This window comes from Bos mutus, chromosome 1 (assembly GCF_027580195.1).
Source record: "Bos mutus isolate GX-2022 chromosome 1, NWIPB_WYAK_1.1, whole genome shotgun sequence".
Lineage (NCBI taxonomy): Eukaryota > Metazoa > Chordata > Mammalia > Artiodactyla > Bovidae > Bos > Bos mutus.
Genome location: NC_091617.1, coordinates 98955709 through 98976796, shown reverse-complemented (window position 1 = coordinate 98976796; position 21088 = coordinate 98955709). Strand labels below are relative to the sequence as shown.

General features: G+C 38.3%; 1 protein-coding gene across 7 annotated transcripts in view; it reads right to left on the bottom strand.

Moving 5' to 3' along the window:
• ZBBX (zinc finger B-box domain containing) overlaps nt 1–20239 on the bottom strand; it is a 129399-nt gene extending 109160 nt beyond the window's left edge. For 4 of the 7 annotated variants that reach the window (XM_070373710.1, XM_070373725.1, XM_070373720.1 and 1 more), the window contains exons 1-5: nt 20166–20239; nt 17988–18093; nt 10719–10803; nt 5705–5818; nt 4187–4277 (exon numbers count right to left, since the gene is read on the bottom strand). In XM_070373710.1, coding sequence (XP_070229811.1) covers nt 4187–4277; nt 5705–5818; nt 10719–10803; nt 17988–18036 — 339 coding nt within the window. In that variant the 5' untranslated portion in view covers nt 18037–18093; nt 20166–20239. Of the gene's footprint in view, nt 1–4186; nt 4278–5704; nt 5883–10718; nt 10833–17987; nt 18094–20165 lie in introns of those variants that run through there. The other 3 variants (XM_070373745.1, XM_070373734.1, XM_070373752.1) reach the window with 3 other exon arrangements.
• Nucleotides 20240–21088: the final 849 nt, after the last annotated feature.

Genomic DNA, 21088 nt, shown 5'->3' with positions numbered 1-21088 from the left:
CTCCATTCCCAATAACTCAAATTCACCCCCATTTCCCTTCCTTAATATGAACAGTTGATCTTGCCTTCAAATTTACTAAGAAGGTTGAGGTTTTCCTATAAAAGACTTTTTCCGCAGCTTCCTGCCTCACTGCCTGTCAAACTGCTGCTGCTGCTGCTGCTGCTAGCTAAGTCGTTTCAGTCGTGTCCGACCCTGTGCGACCCTATAGACGGCAGCCCACCAGGCTCTGCCGTCCCTGGGATTGTCCAGGCAAGAACACTGGAGTGGGTTGCCATTTCCCTCTCCAATGCATGAAAGTGAAAAGTGAAAGTGAAAATGAAGTCGTGCCCGACTCTTGGTGACCCCATGGAATGTAGCCCACCAGGCTCCTCCATCCATGGGATTTTCCAGGCAAGAGTACTGGAGTGGGGTGCCATTGCCTTCTCCAACTGCCTGTCAAAAGCAACCTCTAAAAAATGTACCATTACTATCACCCGTTTTCCATCTTTCCTGTCTCAAGGAAATGTGCCTTCTTTCCTTTGGTCAAGCCCTCCTCAAGGAGCCACCTCTTCAAAGCCCCAAGCAACTGACACCTCTCTGATTTAATCTTCAGTGTTTCCTCCACTAGTCAACGTATCCCTCAGCTACAAACTGGCTCCATCGTCTCCCACATAATAAAGTATTTCCTTGAGCCTCTTAAACCCTTGACAGGTCGCCCTCTGCTCTCATGTTCACTGAAACTTTAGCCTTTACTCATTTCCACCTGTCTTTCTTTTTCAACAACTTGAAATAAATTCTTACATCTGATGACAACCCAACCATCAAATCAAATGTAGTGTTTTTAAAAATTCTCATTCTCCGTAAATAACCATTTTAACATGATTTTCAGTTCATGTTACATTGGTTTCACACATATTATCTCATGCACTGCTTGAAACTCTGTGAAGTAGTCAGCAAGTACTGTTACACATGTTTACAAACATGGTAACATAAGACCAAGAAAGGTTACAGGTTAGATTTTTGTCTAAAAAGGTTAAATTTTTGTCTAAAATCACAGAACTAATTACATGAGTCAGGATTTTAATCTATATTGTCTAGCACAGGATTCTGTGACCTTGGTACCACTATTTTAGGCCAAATAATTCTCTGTTATGAGGGCTGCCCAGCTCATTGTCTAATGTTCAGCAGTACTCCTGACTTGTAGCCACTACACACCATTAGCCAAAAATATCCCTCTCAGTGGTGATAGCAAAATATATGTCCAGATATTGCCAAGTGTCTCCTGGGGGACAAAATTGCCCCCAGCTGAAAAACATTGGAATAAAACTATATTCAACTTTTTTCATTACAAATACATCAGTCAAAGCTGACTTCTCCATTTTTTTCTAAAGATGTTCTCTTTGACTTTTATCTCCTATGAAATTACATTACATTACTTTGACTCTATTTCTCCCATTCTTTCTCTTCTCAGGCTCCTTTCGCTAGAGGACTGGCAAATTATCTTAGAACTGCTGCTGCTGCTAAGTCACTTCAGTCATGTCTGACTCTGTGCGATCCCATAGATGGCAGCCCACCAGGCTCCTCTGTCCATGGGATTCTCCAGGCAAGAACACTGGAGTGAGTTGCCATTTCCTCCTCCAATGCATGAAAGTGGAAAGTCAAAGTGAAGTCGCTCAGTCGTGTCTGACTCCTAGTGACCCCATGGACTGCAGCCTACCAGGCTCCTCTGTCCGTGGGATTTTCCAGGCAAGAGTACTGGAGTGGGATGCCAAACTAGCCACCTGAAAACCTGCATTCCAAATCTTGGCCCTGACCTTTGACATGAGCAAGTTATTCAACTTTTGGTGTTAAATTACTTCATCTGTGGAACTGTAAAAAAGAGCAACTGTCTCTGAAGAGTGATATAAGCACTCAAAGAGATAAAACAGGATAAGCACTGTTGGTTGGTAAAAAACAGGTAGTGAGCAAATATTAAAGTTTTATTTGCCTCCATATTTTCTGAGCTTTATCCTTCATACCTGCCCTTTATCCTTCACACCCTTCTCCTTTTTTATAAATTCTTAGGTGGCACATTTACTCTCTCAGCTTCAGCCAGCACATTAGAGTATAAACAAAACTCTAAGTCTTTGAAATTTGTTACAAGTAGAACTTAAATGTTCTTATAAAAACTAAAGCAAATGTGGATATGTTAATTAACTCAGTGGGGGAAATCCATTCACAATGTATATGTATATTAAACCATCATGTTGTACTCTTTAAATATAATTTTATTAGCCAACCAGACCTCAATAGGTCTGGGAAAAGAAAAAGGGGGAAGGAAGGAAGAAGCCTAAATGTAAACACCAGAAATTTTTCTCCAGCTCCATCATTTATTCTATCTCCTAGGCAATTCATTCTGGAATATCACTTATATATTTTACTTCTCCTTTCCTTTCTCACTGTGTTTGGTTCCATGTTTCCTTTATATTTCTTTTGCTACATTCTAATTCAAACTCTTCTCATCGGACCTTTTAATAGTCTTGTAAGTAGTCTCTCTGTCTCTGTACCAGTGGTAAAAGTAGCATACATGCATGCCTGAGGGAGCTCAGGAGAAGACCAAAGAGAGAAAAAGAAACATCTCTTCATATTTATATCATCCCTGATTAATGTCCATATTTTGTTTTACAATGCACATGACATATTAGTAAATTAGTATGCATATAAATAGATTATATCTATAAGCAAATAAAAAATTGTGGATAGCAAGTTCATTCTCAAAATGAATTCTTTATTGATATGGTACATGATCAAAAGAATGTGAATATCACTTGCTCTCTACTCTACTTACAAACTCCAAATGCACTGGATGTTGAGAAGATCAGCCAGTACACATCATTACCTTAAACTTGCCTTCAAAACTCTTAGGGAATTCCATTCACCCAGTGAAAAAAGTCAAGACTCAGAGTCTGGTTTTCAGTCCTCCTCCCATCCTGTCCAATCTTCCTTTATCTCCCACCTTCTGTGCCTCCCCACCCTACCCCAGGCTTTCACCCTCCTACTCAATTATGAGGTTTATGGGAACTGGCATTATGACTTATTCATCAATTTTCCTAACAAATATATCTAGCACACTCTCACATATTTTAGAGGTAAACTATTATTTCCCAAGCACAAAGGATTCATACACTAAATGGCAAAAATTACATAGTGACTTTTCCTGTAGATATTTTCATATGTGCCTTGTCTTCTACATTACATAAGGATCTCCTTGAGAACAAGGACAATTCACTATGAGACAAAGAAGGAACTTATAAATGCTATTGAATAAATAAATCAATAATCACAAAGAGTCAGCACTTTTAATATATTTACAACAACATCTAAAGCCTGGAACAATGTCTCAGAAAGATAATGAAAAATGCAAAGTGGATTATAAAACTTTTAACTCAAAAATTAAAGTCACATATCTCAGTAAGAGAAAGACAGTAAAGAATAAAAAGCTTTTTCAAAGCCAAAAAGGCTAGAAGTGCCAAATAAGATATTTGTAGATGCCAACTGGTCCAATGAAAGTTTAATGATAGGTATATAAAAAGGAAAAAGCTATATAAGTTAAAACTTACAAAGTCACGGATCTTGTACTAAAGAATAGAGAAGCAAAACAGTTTTCATTACATAAGGATACTCCTATTCTTTTAACCTTAAATATAATGGTATATTTTACAATACATAGTAAAGATAAAGAAATTCTATAGCTGGGAAATTTTAAAGCAGTTTTCCCTCGGGTATCTTCACACATGGAATCAACAACTTAAGAATATTTATTATTCAAGCAGAACATGAACATATTAAATAAATGTGATACAATAAAAAGGCAGAAAAAGTCTGTCATTTGTTATATCAAATAACCTCACTTTCACTTTAATACAGAACTATGTTGTTCTGCTTCCCATACTTGAAAACCAGAACCGAACTGAAAGGAGAAACTGAATTTAGAAAAATTCAACTGAAGGTGAATTTTTAAAATTCAATGTGCAGATGAAAACCAAAAACATATCTGAACAGTGAAAGTTGCATATTAACCCATAAAATTTAATCAAAATCCAATAATATGTAAAGCTTTTAAAAATAAGAATTGTAGGTTCTTAAGTATGGAAGGGAAAGCAAGATCTTAAAAAATAATTTATATATTCTTAGCAAACTGCTTGAGACTCAAATAGTGTTCTCTTACCTTAATAACATTTCCTTTATTTTGTGACATTGTGTATGATTGATTACCCAATTTGCCTACTTGTCCAGATTTCCAATGGTATCCACTTGACCTTCAATATATATCAACGGAAGACAAAATGTAATTACTAAATACATTTCTCCTTTTAATGAAAACAAATATATTTTCCCTGTTTCAGGAAATGGAAATTCAGTTGTTAACATATAACAGACCACCACAAAATGAAAATGAAATATCAATAATGCCACAATAGCCTCAGTAATTCTAATATATAACTCTACTATACTTGGAAGATTTGAAAAGAAATGAATAAAAGTGAAATGTCCAAACACAGATGAAGAATTTCATTTTTAAAGACATTTACAATGACTAAAGATAGTTTTACTGATTTATAAGAAATTTTACAGATTGCCATGTAGTTTTAAAAGCTAAGTGTTCACAAATGTAAAGAGAAAAACGAAACAAAGCAATATGACCCAAATTCAGCAGATCGACTACGTGATGAATGCCTTATTAAGACTTCAAATTAGTTCCCACAGTGAAAGGTAACAGAGATTGCTAAGAAGGCAAAAGGTTTCATTTTATAGTTTCAAAGCACTTTCATTTGAGCCTCACAAAATCCTCTGAAGTCAACAGAGCAGGGACCTCAAGTCCCATTTTAAACAATAATGAGAAAAAAAGTTGCTCAAGATCACAGAGTTAATAAATAATAAAACCAAGACTGGAAAACCGAACTTTCATCTTCCTGACCAGTGAGTGGCAGGTTCTCATTCGGACTACGACATTTACTATCTATGTGACCTTAGAAAAGCATTTTAGTATTCTGAAAACCCAGTCAAGCCTTAGAACATTTTTGAAAACACCTAGAAAAGGTTCCTCCACTAATGGAAACCACTCCTGGGGGCTAATTTCAGGAACTCCATTTCACAGATATATTCATAGTCCGCTGAGCAGCCCAAACTAAGTCCAAAGCAGTGAAGTTTACAAAACAATAAAAAGACAAGAGAAAACAAAACCCCCAAAACAACAATAAAAAAGAGAGAACTGGCCATTGGATCATTAGGATAAGAACACCAAGACACACAATAAACTTTGTCACCTGGGATGATGTACCTCATTGAAACATCTTTGATTAAACCAATGCTCTCCAATATAAAAATAGTTTTTCTTAAAAAAAAAAAAGCCAATGCTCTGCTTATTAGATGTGAACGTGTTAGTTGCTCAGTCATGTTTGACTCTTTGCTGCCCCAGGGACTGTAGCTTGCCAGGCTCCTCTCCATGGAATTCTCCAGGCAAGAATATTGGAGTCGGTTGCCATTCCCTTCTCCAGGGGATCTTCCTGACCCAGGGATCGAAACCGGCTTTCCTGCATTACAGGTAGATTCTTTACTGTCTGAGTCACCAGGGAAGAACTGGAAGTTCTTGACATAAACATAAAACAGTTCTTGACATAAGGACCTCAGCTTATAATGAGGAGATCAGTTTATTTCTCTAAAATTCTTTTAAAGTGTCACCTACCCTCGTTCTTCCTTTTCTTTGTTCCTTGTTAATTGGAACTCTTGTAGTTTTTTTTCCATCTCTTGGTTCTCCAACTCTAGTTGTACTTTCTCCATTCTCAGTTCTTGAGCATTTCTGAACAAGATTTAAGTGCAGATGATTTAAATGTAAAATTTCATTTGAGGTAAACAAACAAACCCTTCCAAAAAAAGAAAAAAGGCAAAATAATTTTATAGTCCTATTTGTCCTTAATAAAAAATTTAATTAAAATTAGGACTAATAAATATGTGATAGCATATTTTAACTACTTCCTTTTTTGTCTTTGAAATACAGTTTTTAAAGCTAGCATTTGCCATCAATTAATATTCTCCTCAAGCAAGGTACAACTTCAAATCTTGGACTTTTGTTTTTCATAAAACATTGCTAGAAGTTTCAAATTATATTCACTTTATGCATGAGCTATGTCTTTATATATGCACAAATATCCATGACACACAAATAGAAAATAAACTAAAAATCATTTTCTAATTTTCATACTGCCTTCAAAGGATTCAAGTAGTTTGAATCACAGTGTTTAAAATAACTATTCTGTATAGGCAGAATACATATTTTTGCTAAATAAATCATCTTGGAAAACTTCAATAAATTTCTACCTTTATGCCATGCATGTACAATACGAAAGAAAGAAAGAGAGAAGAGTTTGCTTGAGGCCTATTAGGAAAAAAGCGCCTGTTAAGAGTTTTGGTTGAGGAGCCATCAAAGGGATAAATGGAAACTGAGGCAAGCACCACTGATTGTTTCCACAAAGGAAAGCAACAAAAAGAAAACTTTCTGAGGATAGAGCAGAGCCCCCTAACAGATTCCTGTACAGAAGATTCTGTAATAATGTCTGAGTCTCATCAAGCTTTTGACAGCTTGATTTCCTTTGTCTTACAACTCTGTTCTCTTGTCAGCATTAGTCACTCACTCTCTCTGTTTTGTAGAAGTAAAGCAACCTAGTTCTCTAGCTTTCATTATCTGTCATGAGTTTAAATCTTTTCATTATTTCATTGGTGCTTTACTATCATTAAGCGATGTGGGCCACTTGGGTATGTGTGCTATGGCAAGGAGCCAAAATAAAAATAAAGACGATAAGAAAGGGAAATAATTCAGAGGTAGCCATCAGTCACCAAAGAGCAAGTGAGTCAAAGATATGACCCCAAGTCCAGGGAGATAAATGGAAAGTTCAGTTCAGTTCAGTTCAGTTGCTCAGTCGTGTCCATCTCTTTGCGACCCCATGAACTGCAGCACACCAGGCCTCCCTGTCCATCACCAACTCCCGGAGTTCACTCAGACTCACGTCCATCGAGTCGGTGATGCCATCCAGCCATCGCATCCTCTGTCGACCCCTTCTCCTCCTGCCCCCAATCCCTCCCAGCATCAGAGTCTTCTCCAACGAGTCAACTCTTCGCATGAGGTGGCCAATGTACTGGAGTTTCAGCTTCAGCATCATTCCTTCCAAAGAAATCCCAGGGCTGATCTCCTTCAGAATGGACTGGTTGGATCTCCTTGCAGTCCAAGGGACTCTCAAGAGTCTTCTCCAACACCACAGTTCAAAAGCATCAATTCTTCGGGGCTCAGCCTTCTTCACATGGAATATTAATTAGAGGGTGCAAAGCTGAGTAAGGAAGCCAGTTAAGAGACTATTAATATTGTGCTGGTCTGACTAGATGGAGACAGTGGGGACAAAAATGGCAACATTCGAGAACTATAAGGAAACAGAATTAACTGGACCTAAAGACCGATCAGGGAAGGGAAAAGGAAGAAACCTGAGCTAACCCTAGGAGCTGTTTCCTGAATGAGGTCACTCTTGGGTAGGCTGTGGGCACAGTTCAGAATTATTGGCCCAAAGTCTCAGTGGCTTACAACACTTTCCACATGGCCTCCAGAGAAAGAGTTCAAAAAGCACAAATGTGACTGTGTCACTTATTTGCTTACAAAATCTTAATGTTTTGGAAAATCTCACTGTGGTAAAAAAGGAACTAGCCTCCTGACCAAGTGGTCAAATTGATTCTGTGGGCTTCTGTGGATCTGAAACAAGATAGAAGATTCCTCCTGGAGACAGCAGACCCAGAAGGGCAGACCCTGAAGTTGATCCTACAGAGACCATGTCAACACAGCAAATCTGAGAGGCAGAAACAACGCACTAAAACTGTGTGGAGGCTGGGAAACAGAGACAGGAGTTGGAGAACTCTAACATGTCAGACAATATTAAGACACCTGTGAAGACAATGTCAAACAAACAAACAAAAATAAAAAAAACTTGGAACAAGGAAAGAGCAAGAAAAGAAACTCCAGAGCAATGACCTTAGAATGGGGGATCCAAGCCTAGTTTCTATAGGTTGTGAATCATGGATGAATCAAGGAGACATACAGGCCAGGGAACAGTGACTCCCCCTCATCTCCAAGACAAATCCTAAACTCCTTAGTGTGGCATACAAATTAATTTATTAACTAGGTGACTTGCAATTCTCTCCAATTCTTTTCTATAAATCTTAGCGAACTGGCTATGCCTGAAAGTCCCCAGACTACGTGTCTGTGTGCCTTTGCACACATTTCACCCAGTAACCACCCAAGTAACTGCATCTTTCAGACAAGACCTCCTCACCTCTGCCCTAGCAGTTTGGGCTATATTCTCATAACTGCCTGTGCTTTAATATCACACCATGTTTCATATGACTCTGTAGATACAATTTTATATATTCGCATCCTCCACAAGCTACCTGAGGGCAAAGACTGTGACTTCTTTCTTTTGTATCCATCATTCCTTAGCACAGTGTGTAGAATATGTGTACTTAACAAACGTTGAATGAATGTTTAAAGGTAAATACACACAGACTTAAAACATATCACCAAAATGCACGGCCCATTTCTTTTGCATTGAAAAAAGGAAAATTGGCAATACTAGCAATTAGATAGCTCCATTCCCTACCAAAAGCTAATAAACCTAATAATGATAATGCCATACAACATCTTCCAGTTGACACAACGCTTTTACACACAATGTCTCAAAGGTGAAGTGACAGTTAGGAAAGTTCTGAAGACACTAAGTAACCACAGTACTATTGATCTGGATCAAGGAACTCAGAAACTAAAATTAAAATATCAATACTCTGCCCCTAGCCCATGCTGGCTGGTTCTGAATAATATTTGAGACAAAGGCCTTGGAAATTTCCAGTGATTCTAGATGACCTCAAAGGGAAAGAGTACATTGAACGTTTTGGTACCCCTACAAGTCCTGAAATTCCCACAATACCCAGAATTGCTTGGTTCAGGCTGAATGCATCTTCCAGGCAATCTAGGACAGAAGGTACCCTTCCTAGGAGAACTGACTCAAGGTAATGTCCTTTAACATTGAAAAGTGCAAGGGTAGTCATTGATATATTTTTTTATAATTTTTTTAAAATTTATTTCTTTTTAATGAGAGGATAATTGCTTTACAATGTTATGTTGGTTTCTGCCATACATCAACATGAATCAGCCATAGGCATACTCACTGAGAGAGTAGCACTGAAATAGATACATTACGTTACCTGACCTGCCTCTTGAGAAACCTATATGCAGGTAAGGAGGCAACAGTTAGAACTGGACATGGAACAGCAGACTGGTTCCAAATAGGAAAAGGAGTACATCAAGGCTGTATATTGTCACCCTGCTTATTTAACTTATATGCAGAGTACATCATGAGAAATGCTGGGCTGGAAGAAGCACAAGCTGGAATCAAGACTGCAGGGAAAAATATCAATAACCTCAGATATGCAGATAACACCACCCTTATGGCAGAAAGTGAAGAGGAACTAAAAAGCCTCTTGATGAAAGTGAAAGAGGAGAGTGAAAAAGTTGGCTTAGAGCTCAACATTCAGAAAACAAAGATCATGGCATCTGGCCCCATCACTTCATGGGAAATAGATGGGGAAACAGTGGAAACAGTGTCAGACTTTATTTTGGGGGGCTCCAAAATCACTGCAGATGGTGACTGCAGCCATGAAATTAAAAGACGCTTACACCTTGGAAGGAAAGTTATGACCAACCTAGATAGCATATGAAAAAGCAGAGACATTACTTTACCAACAAAGGTCCGTCTAGTCAAGGCTATGGTTTTTCCTGTGGTCATGTATGGATGTGAGAGTTGAACTGTGAAGAAGGCTGATCGCCAAAGAATTGATGCTTTTGAACTGTGGTGTTGGAGAAGACTCTTGAGAGTCTCTTGGACTGCAAGGAGATCCAACCAGTCCATTCTGAAGGAGATCAGCCCTGGGTGTTCTTTGGAAGGAATGATGCTGAAGCTGAAACTCCATTACTTTGGCCACCTCATGCGAAGAGTTGACTCATTGGAAAAGACTCTGATGCTGGGAAGGATTGGGGGCAGGAGGAGAAGGGGATGACAGAGGATGAGATGACTGGATGGCATCACTGACTTGATGGACATGAGTTTGAGTGAACTCCAGGAGTTGGTGATAGACAGGGAGGCCTGGCGCGCTGCGATTCATGGGGTCGCAAAGAGTCGGACACGACTGAGCGACTGAACTGAACTGAACTGAACCATGTGTAAAATAGCTAATGGGAGGGAAGTTGCTGTAGAGTGCAGGGAACTCAGCTTAGTTAGTGATTTCTTTTCCCCGTTTAAAGGTTTCTCACCTTGACAGTCTCTCTCAATTTCAATTGCTTTCAGTTCTTCAGGGTGATTCTTTTATAATTTTGAATAAGTGTTAGTAAAATTAGTAACTTTCTGTTAAATTGCTTCAATAGTTGATGGTCCCAATTCGCATAGATTCTTGTGCCATAAATATTTTTAGTCTCATTTTAAACCATGATAGATTTATAATCTTTCAAATCTATTCTCTTATAAAAATACAGCAATGTGAAGAAAATGGAGATGAGAATTCACAAAATTTTACTTCAACTCTAACAGCTTCACATGAAAAGTATTTAAATTATAATACATAGAAACTTTTGCAACTTCTTCTACTTAAGTAATAAACATATATGCACTTACTTATATTTTAGCTTTACAGAATTTCCAGGTTTTCCCCATGGAAGAACCACAAAATCTTTGGTGTTCATGATTTTCTTAGTATTACCTAAAAATTATTGTGATTTGTGAAAACTTCTGAAAAAGTAACAAAGGCAAAAGAATTACTTCAGAGGTAAAATGATTACATTAAAGATTTGAAACTACATATAATTCAGGAAAAATTTTAAACCAGAAATAATTTTGAGAGAAGAGGTCAAATCAAAGGTTAAGCAACAAGAAATTATTATATATGCTATATATAAGTTATACAAATAACTACATACTAATATAGCTATAGCTATAACATATCTGATGGAACAAAAATTTTACCAAAAATTACATAGCACAAGACTGTGGAAACATTCAACTGAAAGTGAAGAATAAAATCATTAAAACAAAAAAGCACATATTCTGACTCTTTCTATGATTAAGATTACAAAAATATATATCAGATATTTGTTCCCAGCCAAAAATAAAATCCAGAGCTAAATATAGTGAAAAGAACCTTAGAAACACAATTCAAGCTCAAAAAAACTATATATATATATATATATATATATATATATATATATATGTTAATGTAAAATAAGAATTAAGGTATGCAGTAATTACCCTAAGGCAGTGTAATAATCTCATTTATCAAAAAACTGTAACAATACTCTGCTACCATCAGAAATTAGCATATTGAGAAAGAATTTTTCAACAAGAAATGAAACAAAAAAAGATTTTTTGCCTAACTCAAGTTAATCAGAAAATTAAGTTATTCAGAACACCCTATTTCCTGAGTATCCAAGTTATTCGAGGTTCTAGAATCATTTAGTCTGTAACGCTGAATTACTGAATCGCATGCACAACTATTGGGCTTCCCTGGTGGCTCAGTTGGTAAAGAATCCGCCCACAATGCGGGAGACCTGGGTTCGATCCCTGGGTTGGGAAGATCCCCTGGAAGAGGGCATGGCAATCCACTCCAGTATTCTTGCCTGGAGAATCCCCAAGGACAGAGGCACCTGGCGGGCTGCAGTCCATGGGGTTGCAAAAGAGTTGGGCACAACTGAGAAACTAATCACAGCATATGCACAATTATTAGATTTTTATATGAATAAAAACTTTCAAAGTTCAGACACTTTTAAATATAAGAGGCAATATCATGGAGTCCATAGTATAAAGACTCAAACTATCTGATACCATCATTTTATATATGTGCCATAACCCCTACAAATATTTATTAAGGCTCTATTATACGCACAGCACTAAACTGAGAGATATGAAGGACTCAAGGAGAAGATCTGCTTTCTGGCTCCCATAGTGTAGAGTCAAACAGGGCACAAAAGACCTATATATAAACACCATAAAACAAGGTAGGAATTACAGAGGCTATAAAATTTACAGATATAAGAAGGGAGCCAAAGAAGAGAATTCAAGCTAGCTAGCGTTTAACCTGGAGCTTTAATGTGAAAGAAGGCTAATATATGAACATGTGGACTGGATGAACTTTCCTCACTGCGGGGGGGGAAAGCAGCTCTTGAATGGAGAGGGGAAAGAAGGTGTAAATTTGGAAATGTAGGCTGAGGCCCAGTATGGGTGACTTAAGTGCCTAAAAAGCATTTGGAAAGCAGAATACAGAATGTAGCTAATGAGAGTTCCTTACAAAACTTTTTTTTTTTAACTTTCTATTTTGTACTGAAGTAAAGCATCTGCGCCCAAGGCGGGAGACCTGGGTTCAATCCCTGGGTCGGGAAGATCCCCTGGAGAAGGAAATGGCAACCCACTCCAGTATTCTTGCCTGGAGAATCCCATGGATGTAGAAGCCTGGCAGGCTACAGTCCATGAGGTCGCAAAGAGTCGGACACGACTGAGCGACTTCACTTCCTTCACTTTCTTCAATAGCTGATTAACAAACAATGTTGTGACACCCTCAGGTGAACAGCGAAGGGACCTAGCCACATATATACGTGTAACCATTCTCCCCCAAACTCCCATCCCATCCAGGCCACCACACAACATTGAACAGAGCTCCATGTGCTATACAGTAGATCCTTGTTGGTTATCCATTTTAAACACAGCAGTGTGTATATATCCATCTCAAACTCCCCAACTATCCCTTTCTCCCATCTGTTCCCCAACCCTGAAACCATAAGTTAGTTCTGCAAGTCTGTAGGTCTCTTTCCATTTCGTAAGTTCATTTGTATCATTTCTTTTTAGATTCCACGTATAAAGGATGTTATACGATATTTCTTTGTCTGACTTACTTAATTCAGTATGAAAATTTTATAAGGAAGAAGAGGAAATAAATCTGGAAGCTTTGCTCAAAGACTCAGGAGAGACGACATCAGAATGAGTGAAGTGAAAGTCGCTCAGTCACGTCCGACTCTTTGTGACCCCATGGACTATACAGTCCATGGAATTTCCCAAGCCAGAATACTGGAGTGGGTAGCCTTTCCCTTCTCCAGGGGATCTTCCCAACCCTGAGTAAATACACTATCAAGTATAACAAAATAGGAATAATTAAGTGTAAATCTATTGTCCACACAATCGAATGAATCAAATCTCTGGGGGATTATTTTATAATTTCAATGATGCAACCACTGATAAAACATTTTTGGAATGTCTCTTCTGAGACTGTCTGCTGAGTCCACAAACACACAAATCTACTTTGCTATTCTTCATTCAAAACTAAAAATTATACTGTCCAGCAGGAGCAACTGTTCTGTTCACTCAAATCTAGTTTCAAGTTACTTGCTTCCAGAAATCAAATCAAGCCTGGAAGGATAGATTTTTACTACTTTGGAAAAATTCTGAAGGAATTTATTCTTTGAAGAGAATTCCAAAACGGAATTATACAAAATAATTTTACATTGTAAGTAACATAATGGCTATATAATAAGACTAGGTTTATTTGTGCCTTCAATCAACAGTTATTCAGCTGCTCCTTTCTGATGCATATTGCGAGTCCTGAAGTCACAATGGTAAATAAGACATGGCTTCTTCCCTCAAAGAACTCACAATCAAAGGGAAAAATCACACAAATAAAGACAACACCGTGGGACATTTTGAAAGGAGAAAGTACTAGGAGAGACATCAAACTCAGACTCATTTCTCCACCACCCAGTCCTGTCTTTCAAAGCTGAAATCAGTGTCAAAGAGAACTAAAGAAATCACAGGAATGAAAAACCAAATTTGGTTTGCTCCTATCCTTTCTTTGTAGGTAAAACTTTTCGTCTCATTTCTATCAAACAGAGGCTACAAAAGATACCTTTTAAAAAATTCTAGAACATAGAGTAACATAGTCTATGTATCCCTTTTTGATTTTTATCAGAAACCCAACTGCCAGATCCTCAGTCTACTGTAAGTTTTCCATGAAAAGTTCCATAATGTAATCATTATCATTATCATTAAAAAAAAAAAGAATGCCCCAAATTAATATGTCTGATTAATTACAATAACTTAAATTGACTTAGTTTCATTTATGCATTGATACATACAATACAATTTTATATGTGTATGTACATTATGCATAAAGCTGAATGGATACATGAAGACTGAAATGAATGAAAGAAAAATCTGTAAATTTCATTAGGGTGAGATAATTCAGATTTACAGCTCTGCTGATAATGTTACTTAACCAATAAATAGTCTTATTCAGTGGGCATTTTGCTTCACTGAATGCAATTAGTAAGGCTTCTTCTCAATTAAAGGTTTTATCAAGTCACACACATGAGTCAATTTTCTTGCATGAAGAAAAAAGGAAAATTATAATTGTGAGTCATGCTGTTCTGCCTATTTCCTTTCCTAAAACCAACAGAGAATTAGTCACCTTTCTTTGGACAATAAGGATATAACAACACGAGTAGGAAGACTACCAAAGCACAAAACTTTAGTCTCCTAATGGAACCAGGGAAATACAGATAAACTATTATGCAAACCTCATAATTCCATACGTCCTTTGATTTTTTTTTTTTCTTATAACTGAATAGCAAAAGTTCAGTAGTTGCTTGGAAAGTTTTCTCATTCCCTGATTTACTAGACTGCATCATTTTTCTGTCCTCAACTTTGTTCTCCCCCGGATACAAATACACAATATGACCCAGAATGGCTCATGTATTTTGTTTGTTTTTGTTTCTCATTTTATTCTTTAATTGGTGAAAAGTCAATTAACAGTGTTGCGTTGATTTGGGTCATCTAACAATGCAAATTTGTCATAATTATATGTATATGTCCCTTCCCTCCTGAGCCTCCTGAGCCTCTCCCCATTCTACCCCTCTAGGTCATCACAGAGCACCAGGCTGGGCTCCCTGTGTTATTTAGCAACTTCCCACTATTTTACACATGACAGTGTATGTATCTCAATACTACTTTCTTAGTTCATCCCACCCTCACCTTCTCTGTTGTGTCCACAAGTCTGTTCTCTGCTAGGTTCATCAGTACCATGTTTCTAGCTTCCATATATATGTGTTATCATATGATACTTGTTTTTCTAACTTCACTCTGTATAAGAGGCTCTAGGCTCATCTACCTCATTACAACTGACTCAAACTCTTTCCTTTTTATGGCTAACACTCCATTGTATAAAAGCATCATAACTTCTTTATCCATTCATCTCTCATGAACATCTAGGTTGCTTCTATGTGCTGACTATTGTAAATATTGCTCCAATGAACACTGGGGTACATGTGTCTTTTAGAATTGTGGTTTTCTCAGGGTATATGCCCAGTAGAGGAATTCCTGGGTCATATGGTAGATTTATTCCTAGTTTTTTATGGAATCTCCATACTGTTTTCCATAATGACTGCATCAGTTGACATTCTCACCAATAGACAGATGGCCAATAAACACATGAAAAGATGATTAATAATGCTCATTATTAGAGAAATGTAAATCAAAGCTATAACGGTGAAGGTATCACCTCACACCAGTCAGAATGGCCATCATCAAAATCATCTACAAACAATGTATTCTGGAGAGGGTGTGGAGAAAAGGGAACCCCCCAGCCTATGATGTTCTAAATCATCCTTTTTCATAAGTTCCCACTTTGGGAAAGCAATCCAAAGATCGAGGCCTGCCATCACAAAATGGAAACAAGAAATTTACTAATGGAAATTCAAAGTATTCAAAAGTTGCCCTAGGCAAAGACAATTTACCATCACACCATTGGCAGAATGCGCTATTTGGGAAACCACTGTTTTCATGTAATGGAAAACTTATCTTTTCTAAGGTTAGTTGATTCTTCTAACCATCCAGATAATCTTAGACTTGAAGATTTAAAAGTCAATAAATAAGGATTTTTCCTTGCTTTAGCACATACTGCTGCTGCTAAGTCGCTTCAGTCATGTCAGACTCTGTGTGACTCCATAGATGGCAGCCCACCAGGCTCCCCCGTCCCTGGGATTCTCCAGGCAAGAACACTGGAGTGGGTTGCCATTTCCTTCTCCAATGCGTGAAAGTGAAGTCGCTCAGTCGTGTCCAACTCTTAGTGACCCGGTAGACTGCAGCCCACCAGGCTCCTCCATCCGTGGGATTTTCCAGGCAAGAGTACTAGAGTGGGGTGCCATCGCCTTCTCCATTAACACATACTAAAGGGGTCTAATAAGCAAGCTATTTTGAATAGATTAAAATGTTTACCATTGTACTAAGAAATTAAAGACCCAAGCAAGAAATGTTAAATGAAAATGAATTTAATTAAAACTGCTTAAATTAATAAAAAAGGTAATATTTTATCTGTCTGATATGATCCTTACTTTAAATGCATATGTATTACATATGCAATATATTTTAATATTAAAATATAATATTATGCTATATATAATATTTTAAAATTAACATCTTTTTTAAAAGCTAAAGAAAGGACTATAAACATATGATCCATAGCATAATATCTTGTGCTTGTGAGTGGCCTACAAAATAAGCACATGTCATTTTCTCCTACCATAGGCCCTGAAAGTAAACCAGGGATTAATATCATGGCTGCATTCAATATTTCAGCCAATTAAGATAATTAAGCACTCCCTCACAGCACTAAATGGTACCTAAGTCACCCACTTTTTACCTTCTATGTGCAGGTTCATTTACAAAAAACTGAAAAAGTTCAGCTTTACATCAAGGGGTAAGATACCCTTTTAAAATAATTTCTAACTAAAACTGAAAAGTAGTCCTGTGAAAATGACAATGGGATGTTACTACCCATAAAAAATGAATGAAATGGACCTAGAGGTTATAATACTAAGTGAAGTACTAAAAGTGTTAGTTGCTCAGTAGTGTGTAACTCTTTGCGACCCCATGGACTGTAGCCCACCAGGCTCCTCCATCCATAGAATTCTTCAGGCAAGAATACTGGAGTGGGTAGCAATTCCCTTCTCCGGGGTAATCTTCCTGACCCAGGGAACGAACCTGGATCTCTTGCTTTGCAGGCAGAATTTTTACTGTCTGAACCACCAGGGGAAAATAAAGACAAATATCATATGATATCACTTATATGTGGAATCTAAAAAAATGATACAAATGAACTTACTTACAAAACAGAAAGAGACCCACAGACATAGAAAACAAACTTATGGTTACCAAAAGGGAAAGGGTAGGAGAAAGGATAAAATATACAGACTACTATATACAAAATAGATGACCAACAAGGACCTACTGCATAGCACAGAGAACTATACTCAATATCTTGTAATAACCTATAATGGAAAGAATCTAAAAAACAGCATATATATATATATATATCTGAATTATTTTGCTGTATACCTGAAAATCAACACAACACTGTAAATGAACTACATTTTAATATATTTTTTTCAATAAAATAAAAATGATAATATTAAAAGATACCAAGTTTACACTCAAGGGACCTTTGTGTGAGAGGGGTCTGAGCCTCTTTGTTTATCCATTGTAAGATGCTGTGGGCCTCCTCGTCCCTAATTTGCAGAATATCAAACAAAAGGTCTTTGATTCATGGCTATAAAGCTGTGAGCTCCTAAAGGGCTTCAGAGAGTTCAGGGTTCAGGGAAAGGGGTAGTCTTAGAAACTACCTTGAGAAGTAAGTGAGGGGAGCAGCAAGACTCTGCTTTATTCATAGCTGCTCTGACTTCAAGTCTATTTTTAACATAATGAGCCTCTGGGTCAGACTTAAACTCTTCTGGAGCTTAAAAAGTCATTTGAAAGGCATAATAATAAAGTAATATATAATTACTATTACCTCTATATCAACTAAAACTTTATGTGATTACATATAATAAGTTCTAAATTTATAAACCATACCTTTTAGAAACTTAAGTCCTTTTATATATTGATAGTCTATTTCTCCCATCCGTTCTCATACATGCCACTGTTATCCAAGGTGTTCTCTTGTGAACATCTTTCAGGCCTGGAAAAATTAAGGCACCCATCAAAGATTGGTGACAAACCAGAAATTATGATTTTATTCTCAGTCCTGTTAGATCCTCTTTGGATTTAAAATCTACAACTTAAAATAACTAATCTATATCATTCAGATTTTTCCCACTGTTGTACACTTAACCTGTCATAAAAAGAACTGTTTGACCAAAACTATTTTCTAAATTTTACAGCAATTTATTTAGACACCACTGAAACCCTAGTGCATAACAAATTGCTCCCATGTATTTAGTCTCTAAATGGTTCCCCCTAAACACAGGGGAAAAATACCTAGCTACTCTGCTTAGTAGTTAAGATCCTGCATTATGCATTCCAATCTTCCTAAGCCTTATGCCTTATTTTCCACTTTCTCAGCTCACCAACTTTTATTTTGTCAGTGCCCAGTTCAAAGGCCACCTCTATCATGAAGGTTTCTTCCATTAGAAATGAGATTCTCTCCTGTAAGAACATGTGTAATAATGTGTATTATACTCATTTGCTACTATATGCTGTCATGTGTTTTTATTTATTTATTTTCTGCTTTGCTTATATAAAGGTTATTTCCCCAAGTATCCCAAATATTTGAAGGCAGACCTACCATTGAATTTTGAATCCCCAGCAATTAGTACAGTGCCCACACACAGTGTACTATCAGTAATAACGTGCTGCTGCTGCTGCTGCTGCTAAGTCTCTTCAGTCGTGTCCGACTCTGTTCGACCCCATAGACGGCAGCCCACCAGGCTCCCCTGTCCCTGGGATTCTCCAGGCAAGAACACTGGAATGGGTTGCCATTTCCTTCTCCAATGCGTGAAAGTGAAAAGTGAAAATGAAGTCGCTCAGTCGTGTCCAACTCCTAGCGACCCCATGGACTGCAGCCCACCAGGCTCCTCCATCCATTGGATTTCCAGGCAAGAGTACTGGAGTGGAGTGCCATCGCCTTCTCCAATAATGTGCTAGTTTTTAGTATTTAATTTTTTCCCACTGCTTTAAATTCAATGAACAATCTACCCAACGGAAAAAAAAATTAAACCAAATACACCCATTTTGTTTTCTTTTTTCCATGTGTCATATACCAGGTAAAGCACTGAGGAACAAAGTGAACCAGGCAAGGATAGTACTAACCCTCATTAAACTTACACTCTGATGGAGGTAGGAAAAAATTTAAAAGCAAGTAATTGTGGGAAGTATTAGTGATTTGAAGGAAATAAACAAAGGACTGAGATTCTTTCAAATAATTAATTTGTGACACAACTGGCAATACTATGGGAGGTCAGGACAGACCTCTAGCAGACTCTAGGCAAGGTGCTAGAGGGAAGTAGAGGTAGGGGGGTGTGTGTGTGTGTGTGTGTGTGTGTGTGTGTGTGTGTGTATGTGTTTCATCTTCCATAAACATACAGTTAGCATAGTTCTAATCCTGGGTAGCTAACTTTGTACTTTTTTAACGTCTTGCTACCTCCATATATAAACACACGTAAGTGAAATATTTATCTGAGCTCCTCTAACGCTGACGAGGAAGAAAAAACTTCCACAGCTTCAGATTTCTCAGGAATCTGGCACCCCTCACCAAGATCTTTACTTGGGAAGAGTTGACTTCTAAGAATGAAGTGCCTGCATGTGGCTGCCTGGGAAGAAGGAAGGTTACAAAAGGGGCGTGAAAATGATTTGTCAGGGCACCAAATTTTTCAAGATTCAAAGACTTCTTTCCAAAAGTCTGCGTTATAGAAAGGGTACAAGTGATGTGAAGAAGCCCCACGTTTCACTATCTGGGGTTCACCCTCGTTCATGAATCCAATAGCATCATTGCCTGTAAAGTCTTTTGTTTGGAGAAAAGACGCTCAACTCCGGAAGTCAAGCCACTTCCTGCAGCCCGCGTGCCTGGCCCAGTGTAAGACACACGGCAGGTGTTCAACTAACACCTGCTGGACCTGCACCCCCAGCTTCCCCCGGAGTCCAGTCTCCTTTCCTGCTGTCCCACCCGCTCCTGCACCACCCACACCCAGCGCGCTGCCCGCTAAGCCGACTGCGAAGCCCACCGCCCGCCGCCACCGCAACCAGCCGACCCACCTGGAGCCCCCAGACGTCGGCGTCACTCTAGCAAGCCGCAGCCAGCAGCCCAGAGCTTCCGCCTTGGTCTCCTTGGTTACCGCGTTACCTCGGTACCCATAGCAACCAGAAGGCTTGGTACTGTGGCGGTCGGCCCGCAGAGGGAGTAAGGGAGCCCTTTAGAATGGGAGGAAGAAGGAGAGAGCGGAAGAGAAAGAGAAAAGGGAAAGGGCGGGTGCTGGAAGCTTTGTGCCCGAGTGGGTAACAGTTGGCTAACACTTACTGAGCCCCTGCTATATTCTAGAAAGTTTGAATAGCAACACAAAATTACAGAGCTAGCAAATGGCAGACCCACGAAGAATTAACCCAAGCAGTTCAGAACTCTCACATACATACTGTTCAGTGGCTTACCAAAGGTCACAATAGGCAGTCAGAACTAGAATCTAAGTCTTTGACAAGCCTAAAACGCTCTTTTCCTTATATCAAATATACGACACATGGGGGGCGGGGGTGTAAGAGTTGAGAGAGACGTTTCTCTCACAATCTACTCACACTTCTCAACTTTTCCCTTCCAGAGAGTCACCTGTAGTGAACTTATTTTTGGATTCCTAAATAGGCTGTAGTTTTTAATCTCTGTTTTTACTTACGCTGCAAGTAGGATATCTGGTTTGTTCTGCTGAGCTGAGCTTAGTCTCAGTCATGTCCGACTCTTTGCGACCCCATGGACGATTTAACTCCCCAGGCTCCTCTGTCTATGGGGATTCTCCTGACAAGAATACTGGAGTGAGTTGCCATGCCCTCCTCCAGGGATCTTCCCAACCCAGGGATTGAACTCAGGTCTCCTGCATTGCAGGCAGACTCTTTTGTCTGAACCATTAGGGGTTTGTTCTGCAGTCAGTCTAAAAAATGTCTAAGCTAAGACTCCACACTGAATCTTATTACTG